Here is a 10414-nt window from a genome sequence, read left to right on the forward strand (position 1 = left end):
GATGCTCAAGTCCCTTATATAAAATGGTGTATGTAGTATTAACATAACACACATCTTCCAGTATACTTGAAATCATCTTTAGATTACTTATAATATCTAATATTAATACAATGTAAATACTATGTAAATAGTTGTTACACCATATTGTTTAAGGAATAATGAAAGAAAATATCTGTACATATTCAGTACAGATGCAACCTTTTTTCCATACAAGGTTGGCTGAATCCACAGATGCAGAACCCATGGATACGATACAGAGAGCCAACTGTATGTGTAGAAGGAATAAATCAATCAGTGAATTTTTAGGAATACTATAGGAAAAATATATGTATTGGACAAGGAGAAGAACTATATAACCATTAAACTTCCCTCCAACTTTTCTCATTATCCTCAAATATTATAAATCCAATTTGGAAGTTCTATAGTTAATCTCATTTTCAAATCAGTCTTTAGCTGGCATTATTTACTTTGATTTTCTTTTACCCCTTACTTTTTCCATATATCATGCAGCTGGAAATTTAAAATGCTCATTTGTTTCCTTCAAGTTAGGAAATCTAAGACATAAATATTTTCAAATTGAGACATGGGAGCAGCTCGTCCTAAATAGACTATTTTCATCAACATTAATGATAGTGTTTTCTCCTGTAAATTAAATACTAGTAGGGAAAAGTTCTAGATAGAAAGGCATAAGGAACTACTACCATATCTCAACTCTTTCATAGCTGGGTCTTTAAAGAATAACTATATCATTTTCTTTTAAGTTCTATAAATATCCACTTGTACAGACAAATCCCCACTATTTTGTCATTATCCACCAGTTTAGCTTGTCTGCACAGTTATGAATCATTTAAACTTAATACAGAGAGCCAAGTTTACTATGCTCTGGCATTACCTTTCTCATCATAGTAAATGGAGATGTCTCCTGTTGACGTATATACAATTTCATCCACGTCAGCAGCAAGGGCATTTTTATGGTTGTCAGGGAGTGAAGTAATCTTTTCTTTCAATACATGTAGCACCTAAGTTTGGAAAAAGCAAACCACTAGTTCACCAATTCAGTTTTTGAAAACTTTCAAAAAGTGATCTTTATCATGAAATACATTTTTCTAAATCTTTTTTTAAATTTACTACCATATTTACTCATCCTCAAAAGCAAGGCTGACAGGTATCTCTTCCAAAGCAAGGGTACAGATTCATCCTATTCTTCATCTAGAAAATTCCTAACCAGAACATTCTATATAATAGCAACTGAAAAACATCATATTTACTTACTTATGTCTTATGTAGCATGAGTTATTCTCCATGGTTTTATATGGCCCAAAGTACGCATAAAGACAGATACATAGACTCTACTTTGGCTGCTAGTACACACAATTTTTAAGTATTAAATATAAATAAGGAGATTGTGTATCATTCTATTGCAAGAGAGTAATGCATTTATTTTAAAGGAAACTTAAAAGTATACTTTACCTCTTTGGCCACAAGTTCTTCCAATAGATCAAATTTACACTGTGACAGCAACTTGGACACATGAGCAAAAGCCTTTAAAAAAAGTGGGAAGATGTTGGCATTATTTCAAAATACCATGCAAAATACCACACAATGCTCATACTTAAGTGCCTAAGTGTAACAAAGACTATTTTATGGTAAAGGTGATAAACAATGTCAAATACTAACATTTAATACATCAGCACTAGGCATGACTCCTTCAAAGTTGGTTGATTTTTCTTATATGGCCTTCCCACATATATAGTACTAAGTGAATTGACTGCTAATTATGTATGCACTCTCAGAACCTGGAAAATGATAGTGTGTGGTGTACATAGCAGATGCCTCAATAAAACTCCTCCTATATATTTCCTTTTAAAATAATGAAGTAAACAACCATCTGACTGTTTCGACCCACCTCTTAATCATGCACAGATAGCAGTTGGGAAACAGCACAGTCTACATTGTATTGGGAGTCTGGAGATCAGGGTTGCAGTCTGAATCTCATTGGGAGCAATAAGGCAGGTTTGGGGAAAGTGGGAGAAAAGATAACAGTTTATGGGTGGGGAAGCTGTGGCCTTGGGACCACATGTGGCCTTCTGGATCCTTAAGTGAGAACTTTCGACTGAATCCAAATTTTACAGAACAAATTCCCTTTAATAAAGGGAGTAGCTGGCACAACAGGTGCATGCCTAGCTAATTTTTTTATTTTTTGTGGAGACAAGGTCTCACTATGTTGTCCAGGCTAGTCTTGAACTCCTGGCCTCAAGCAATCCTCCCATCTTGGCCTCCCAAAGTACTAGGATTACAGGTGTGAGGCACTATGCCCAGCCCTAGGAGCATACGGAGGAGTCAGCTAATTTAATCTGGGAGGATCAGAGAAGGATTCCTAAAGGAAGTAACATCTAAGCTGAAATCTGAAGAACTGGCAGGAGAAAGGGGATGCATAGGCCCATCAGAGAGAGAATACTGCATAATTGTTATGGGCTGAATTGTGCCCTCTTTTCTCTCAATTCATATGTAGAAGTTCTAACCTCCAGTACCTTAGATCATAACTGTATCTGGAAATAGAGATGATTAAATTAAAGAGATGATTCAAAGAGATGATTAAATTAAAATGAGGCCATTAGGCTGGGACCTAATATAGTCTGACTGGTGTCCTCATAAGAGAAGGAAATATGGACACACAAAGAAACACCAGAGGCACACATGCACAACAAAGACCATACAAGGACACTGCAAGAAGTCAGCCATCTGGAAGCCAAGGAGATAGGCCTCAGGAGAAACCAACCCTTCTGACACCCTGATATTGAAGTTTTGGTTGTTCCCAGTCTGTGGTACTTTGTTATGGCAACCTTAGCAAACTAATACAATAATGGAGTTGAATTTTGAGAAAATGTACATGCCCAAATGGATTCAAGGACTCTCTGCAAACACTTCAGAGGCATTCAGGGTTCAGAGATACTGTATGTTTTGGTACGCCTTCATGTGCAAAAGATGGGTGATAATTTGAGCAAAAGAAACAAAGACCATCATGTTGAAATTCAACCATCAGACTCTAGTTTGTGTGGCCACAGATGATCACACCTAAGCAAATTATCCTAAAAGGTAATAACGAACCATTAGGAGGCTGCCCTGATAAGGCTTTGATAATATAGAAGTGTTCAACCTCCAGCAGCTTCTAGGAGATAGCCTTTTTCCCCCATAGGATAGGCTAAACTGTACAAGCAAGATATAAGAAAATAAACATATATTGTTTGATGGCAGTAATAAGGAAGATATGTCATATGCACTTACCAATAGCGAGCAGGGCCTGTGGAGCTAACATGAGGCTCATGAAGCAATAGGCCACCTATTCTCCTGGGCCACGTGATGAATAGAATGCTTGCCTAGATTGTATTTAACCATCTCCAATCTTTAATGACTGTGGAGGACCAAGACAAGTCCCAAGACCCAACTCTTGTAGACAATGCACCTCAGCACTTACTAGCTATGCATCCTGGAGCTAATCGTTTCATCTTTCTGGTGCTTGGTTTCAACACTTGTAAAGAAGGATTAGAGTATAAAAGGTGTATTTTCATTTTCATGTTCTATGATTAAAAAATAAAAATCTTAATGAACATGATCTAATTGATATTCATAGCCTAAGATTACATCTTATTGCTGGAAGATAAGCCTAAGGAGAAAGGGAAGTGAAGCGCAAAGAAGAGATAAACTAGATCATGTTTTGCATCAAATTATTCCTAAACCCTAGGTTTATGCCCACAAGGGAAGGTACAGTTACATCATGATAGTAGGGAGGTTTTTGGCCATGTCTTTAAAAATCTTAGGTGTTAAAAAACTGATTTGCTTGATTTGAATGGTATGTTCAGTAACCACTGGTTTAAGGGAATCACTAAATATTTGCCATAGATGACCCCAGATATTCTTTTTGGAAGTCAGACTGGTTAACTGCACAAAAATTGACTTAGGTAAAGCAAAAGTAAATATAGACTGGCTGATGAAGGGGTGGAAATACTGCTTAACAACAAGGAGAGAGGAGGCTAAAATAGCTAACAGCTGAAGGACCATTAGGATCAGAAAGTGCTCTATGCTCCTCAGATGTGTACAGAGAAAACAGGGACTGAGGTCTGATTCCTGCCCATGATGGGGAGATGATTTCCTTTCCTTGCTGACACATAAATGAGCTGCTACAGTCACTACGTGTTATAAGGTGGACAAGCTTACACGTTATCAGAGGGCATCGTAGAGAACAGTAGGATCACATCGATTTACCTCTGCACAGACAAAAGACTTTGCAAACTGATGTTAGCAGAGGCTTATCCCTTAATTATGATGCTCAGTTAATCAAGTTGCTCTTTGATTTTTCATTTTCTTATAAACACATATAGTAGTCAAGAGTTGACTCAGGGAAGCAGGAAACAGGAGTTAAATATTAACACTTATTACATAAAATTGAAAACATTTAATTTACAATTGATAGGTCACATAAACAAATGATTATGGAAACAATCTTAAGTAAATTAGGAGTAAAAATATTAATACTAGTATACAACCAATATTGTAAATGATTACACTGATGGCATCATTTTAAGGTATATGGAGGTATGAACTGGAAAACAAATTATGACTATTGTTTATCAATATTTCTGCAATGTTTGTAAATAACACAGTCTAAGAAAGTCAAAAGAAAGGTATAGATGGCTCTTTATCCTAAAAAAAAAAAAGCATGTACACACAAATTCTGCAAATAGTCTTAGGACCCAAAGTGACCGTTATGTGGTGAGGGTAAGGCAAAGTATCACCAGCCATTCAGAAAGAGAGACATAACTGAGTCAGGGCTATGAACCACCAAAGGCTACACATTCTTAGTGTGCAGGGTGCCGTGCACTTAGAAGCAACCAGGTAGTCAAAACAAATTCGTTGAAAAGGTAAAAATCTCCAGGTTATTCCTTAACGAGTATAAGGTGGTGGTCGTGAAGGGGAACTATCAAACAGATGCCAGGACATTACAGCACTTTGGAAATGTTATTTCATTTATTCTTCAATCCTATCCACTCATTAATTTATTCAACAAACATTTATGAAGTGCCTACTTTGTGCCTGGCACTGTCTTCCCCATTTTGCAGATTTGGAAAATCATGCTCAGGAAAGATAAGGCCATACAGCTTTCCAGTGCCAGAAACAGGCTTTGAATCCATTTGTCTGATTCGAAACCTGCGGAGTGAATAGAGCAATTGGGGGACTTCACTCTGGTCTCTCAATGGAACCCTTCCTTCTCAGCGACCGTACAAAAACACACCCAGAAGATTACTTTAAGTCCAGAAATGGATGGAGGGCTCTGGGCCGCCACTACCCACGTTTGATCACTTGGGTGAAGAAACCTCACCTCTAAACATTTCTGCGTGTATGCAATAGGTGAATTCATGAGACGCGGACACAGGTCAACCAGGGAAATAACACAAACCTGCTTCGCCCCCTCAGAGAACTCTGCGATGCTGAACTCTTTGTCGAAATAGGCCCAGATAAGGAAGGCGTAAATTCGAGTCCGAACCCAGTTGATGGGGTTGGCGAATCCCAGAATGATCATCTTGGTTTTCTGGCGCTGCTGGGGCTGCTCCTCCGTGCTGTAGCTGCGCCGGGGACAGGCAGGGAAAGAAGCAAGGGCTTCCGGGAGTCCCCGAGGGCTGAGCACTGGCCGCCGGAGGCCCCGGGCGGGCAGCGCAGGGGCCGCCAAGGCCCAAGTGCTTCGGGAAATCAGGGCCGCTCCCGAGCCGAGACGGCGGCGGCAAAGGTAGCAAAGCCTGGCCAGTGGCAGCTTCACCTCGGCCGCACCAGGAGTCCAGGGTCGGGCTGCCCCGCCGGGCAGGGACCGAGAGAGCAGTAGCTTGGGTAGCAGACCAGCGGCCAGCGCCATCTTCGTGACCTTTCACCCCTCTGCTTGCCTGTGCTGTACTGAAAGGAAGTCGGTGGGAAACCACCTCAGCGGTGTGGGAGAAGAGACTGAAGTGCAAAGTTGGCCTATTGCTGCCACCTCTGGTGAGTCCGCCCCATTCTGGCTCTCCAGCACGCAGCCCCCGCAGAGGCCCTTCAGCTCCCCGCCACGCCCTCGGAACCAGCCACTCTGAAGTCGGCCGGACTCACGGATCTTTTCTCCTCCGGTCGTGTTTCCGGGCGGATCGCGCGCTGACGACCACGCTAGAACCGGATTTCACAAGGCCTGGCAGAGGGCGAGTGTGAGCAACCATGGCCGGGCAGCGCTTCCCAGTACCCCGGCTCGAGGGCGTTTCGCGGGAGCAGTTCATGCAGCATCTCTACCCACAGGTGAGGCCCTAGCGCGGGGCCGAACCGGAGGAAGCTAGGGAGACCCGTATCTGCCACTCGGGCGGCTCCGAACTGCTTTTTTGAGACCCAGGGTGTGGGGAAGAGGCAGCAGGCAGCAGAAGATGACTGGCCCTTTGGCCAAGAGAGAGGGCGTATGGGGTATGTCGACTGGTTCATCTATTAAAATTTCCGGAGAAAACAGCCCCACGTTTCTGGGGAGCAAGATGACGGTGGAGAGCTGAGTGCGAGGGGCATTTTGCCTACGCTCTTTACTCGCTGTGAAGAGCGGCCTTGCTCTATCAAGATTTCTGCCGTTATTACGGCATCGGAGGCCTTTTGTTCCCCCCATTCGCCCTGCCTCCCTGTCTTCTGCCTGGTTTCCTAAAGTTTAGTGCAGGATTCGCGGCCCCCTCTGGTGGTGCGAACTGCGCCCATCAGTCTACTCCAAGCTAATGGTTTTGGAGGCGCAACTTTTCACTCCACGGAGCCAACAGGAAGAGCAATGGGATTCCCTCGGGAAACTTCTGCCCGTCTTGGATTTTAACTAACCTGGGTTCTCGTTAAGGCATTGGAATCTTTTATATGTGTAATTTGATCCTTAGTTCTTTAAAACAAAACTCACAGGGAAATATTAATGGAACAAAAAGTGATTTTACTTGCAGTGCTTTGCAAGGGAGCCCAGACTTAAGAAAAACAGAATAAGAAGCCCAGCAGGTATTTAAAGGAAAAAAATCTACATGATTACAGTAAGTCTGTTTATGATAGGGGAAAAAAACCCAGCAATTTTCTTATCTGATGTTATACTCATATCTATAAGGGTGGTCATAGAACTACAGTTCTTGAGTATTACAAATTCAGGGCTGAAGTTTTTTGTTTTGATAGTTGGCAACCTACGAGAGAGGATTCAAGCCTTCGTATATTTTGGGGACTAGTACTAAATGGATTGTTCTTGCTCTCCCTACCCCAAACCCCCATCTCAGGATGTGTTGGTCATAGGATGCCTTCAGGGCAGTGTTATGAAGATTGGTGTATGTAGAAATGCTTTATAAGATACATAGCAAAAGGTATTATGTAATCTAATCTTTACAAACAAGACATAAGTCACAAAGCATCACTAAGTTTTATAATGTAGAAAATTACAACCTTCTCTGTAAAGAGAAGTAAAACTAGTGCAGTAAAACTAGCATTAATAACAAAATTGGAAAAAAGATCTTTCTACCTGGAAATACTAAAAAGAAAAGTATGAGGGGGCACAGTCCTAAATAACTCCATAATTAACCCTGTATATGGTATGGGTGCATGAAGAGACAGACCAGAGAAATGAAAGTCCAGAAATCAATCATCTCTCTCTCTCTCCATATATATATATGTGGATATATATATAATATATAATTTATACATGTATAAATTTCCACTCATGGAAATTTAGTATGTAATGAACATGATATTTCAAAAATCATTGGGGCAAAACTGACTTTTTTTTTTAGATACATCTTTTAGACAAAAAATAGACTTTCTTTTTTAGAACAGTTTTAGGTTCCCAGCAAATTGAGCAAAAGGTACAGCGATTTCTCATATACTTCCTGCCCCTTCACATGCATAGCCTCCTTCATTATTAACATCCCCCACCAGAGTGGTACATTTGTTATAATTGATGGACCTACATTGAAACATCATTTTTACCCCAAAGTCCATAGTTTGCATTAGGGTACATTCTTGGTATTGTATGTTCTATGGGTTTAGGCAAATTTGTAATGAAATGTATCCACCATTCTTGTATGATACAGAGTAGTTTCACTGCCATAATTGTGCTGGAACAACAGGATAGTCATTTAGAAAATGATAAAATTAGATTTATGTCTTATATTATACATAAGAATAAACTCCAGGTAGGTCAGAAAAATGTAAAGAAGTGAAACTACACAAGTACTAGAAGAAAATATGGGTAAATTCCTCTATGATCTGGGTCTATGGAAGGCCCCTCTATGACTCAAAATTCAGGTGTAATAAAAAATTAGAATTTGATCACATAAAAATTTGAATGACAGAAACACTATAAGCAAAGTTGAAAGACAAATACAAACTGGGAAAAAAACATTTGCAACATATATGTCATATAAAGGGCAGTAAAAGCCTTTATATGTAAAGAACTTTTAAAAGGGAGGAGAGGCAAAAATCTGACAGAAAAATGAGTAAACAACCAAAAAACATTATTAAAATGGCCTTTAAACATATGAAAAGATATTCAGCTTTACTGATAAGAGAAATTAAAGCTACACTGAGATACCACTTCTTATTATCTTGGCAAAAATTTTAAAAGCTTTGATAATGCACTTTTGGTGAGGCTGTGGAGAAACTGACACTGTCACACTTTATACTAAGGTAGTGTAACTCTTTGGCATATTGAACTATATGTGTTTACTTTATAACCCAACAATTTCTCATTTAGGAATTTAAAGATATACCTCCAAAAATATGAAGACATCTATATAATGTTATTATACTTGCAAATTATTGGAAATAACCTAAATGCCTATGCAGAAGACAGTGAGTATATTGTTGCCCATTTATACTATGGTGTACTAAGCTTTAAAAAAGAATGAAGGAGATATCTGAACTGATAGTAGTGATTTCTAGGATGTACTTTTAAATTTTAAAAAAGCAAATTACAAAAGAAAACATTTAGTAAGCTACTATTTATTTTTAAAAAAGGGAGAAATAAGGAAATATTTATTTTTGGTCACTTTGCAAAAAGAAAATACAGGAGTGATAAGCCAGAAATTAAAGAGATTGGTTATCTATAGAGGATGTGTGAGTACAAGGTGGAAGAATATGGATGGGGTGACTTTTTTGTATAGTTTTGACTTTGGGGATCACATTAATGTTTTACATTCTAAACATTGTAATGTTTTACATAATAAAATCAAATATGAGGAATGATTTCAAAATAAAATGCTAATATAGAATTTAAAAAATAACAAATGAACCTATCTAAGGGGAGTTGGGGGGGAAAAGTCACCCAAGTCACTTTTGAACTCAGTACTTTGATTATATGTCCTCAGTCTAAAGACAAAAAGAACTGAAAATAAACTGAGTTATATTTGGTCATTAAATATGAAATGTCCGATTTTGAATCAAAAGTATAGTTTATTACATCTCAAACAAGAAGCAGTACAAGTAATCAAAGTATGCACCTAAACTATCAACACAGTTTTGCCACTTTAGCAGTAGCTTGTTTACGCCAGCTACAAAGAAGCCTGGAGAGTGAGTGACAATGAAATCGCGAAAGGTATTTTCCACAGCTTGTTGAAAATTGAATGTTTTTCCTTGCAAGAAGTGATACAAAGCTCAGAAGAAGTGGCAGTCAGTTGGTGCAACGTCTGGTGAATACAGTGGATGACAGAGAATTTCCAAGTTCACCTGCTGTAGCTTAAGCAACATTGGTTGTGCGACATGTGGTCAAGTGTTGTCTTGCAAGAGGATTGGCCTCTCTCTATTGACCAATCTCGGCTGCTTAATCACAAGCATCCTCATCATTTTGTCCAATTGGTTGCAGTAGCCATCCACTATAATTGACTGACCAGGTTTCATGAAGCTATAGTCGATAGTACCAGCACTAGACCACCAAACAGATACCATTAGCTTTTTTTTGATGAATATTCAGTTTTGGACTATGTTTTGACATTTCATCTTTATCCAACCATTGTGTCAAATGCTTGCAATTGTCAAAAAGAATCCATTTTTCATCACATGTCACAGTATGGTGTAGAAATGGTTCTCCTTCATGTCATGACAGCAAAGAAAGGCCAGCTTCAAGATGATCACTCTGCTGACACTCGTTTAATTCATGCAGAACCCATTTATCCAGCTTCTTTACCTTGACCGTTTGTTTCGAATGGTCCAATATTGTTGGAATAGTAACATCAAACCTTGCTGCTAATTCATGGGTAGGTTGAGATGGATTCACTTCCACTATAGCTTTCAGCTCATCATTCTCCACCTTGGTCTCAGGTTGCCCATGTGGCTCATTTTCAAGATTAAAATCACCAGAATGGAACCTCTGGAACCATCGTTGTACTATGTGTTCATTAGCTACACCCTT

The 10414-nt window shown here is 39.3% G+C and overlaps 2 protein-coding genes across 2 annotated transcripts in view; one reads left to right on the forward strand and one right to left on the reverse strand.

Moving 5' to 3' along the window:
• The window catches only part of LOC105819358 (chromosome unknown open reading frame, human C2orf47), a 9345-nt gene extending 3421 nt beyond the window's left edge, over positions 1-5924 (reverse strand). Inside the window, exons 1-3 of the mRNA XM_012655572.1 lie at positions 5456-5924; positions 1471-1542; positions 893-1019 (exon numbers count right to left, since the gene is read on the reverse strand). Of these exons, the coding sequence (XP_012511026.1) occupies positions 893-1019; positions 1471-1542; positions 5456-5905 (649 nt within the window). The 5' untranslated portion in view covers positions 5906-5924. The remainder of the gene's footprint in view (positions 1-892; positions 1020-1470; positions 1543-5455) is intronic.
• Positions 5925-6234: 310 nt separating this feature from the next.
• Positions 6235-10414, forward strand: part of TYW5 (tRNA-yW synthesizing protein 5) — a 17887-nt gene continuing 13707 nt past the window's right edge. The window contains exon 1 of the mRNA XM_012655595.1: positions 6235-6312. Coding sequence (XP_012511049.1) covers positions 6235-6312 — 78 coding nt within the window. The remainder of the gene's footprint in view (positions 6313-10414) is intronic.

The sequence above is a fragment of the Propithecus coquereli genome, unplaced genomic scaffold (assembly GCF_000956105.1).
Source record: "Propithecus coquereli isolate 6110/MARCELLA unplaced genomic scaffold, Pcoq_1.0 Scaffold113, whole genome shotgun sequence".
Lineage (NCBI taxonomy): Eukaryota > Metazoa > Chordata > Mammalia > Primates > Indriidae > Propithecus > Propithecus coquereli.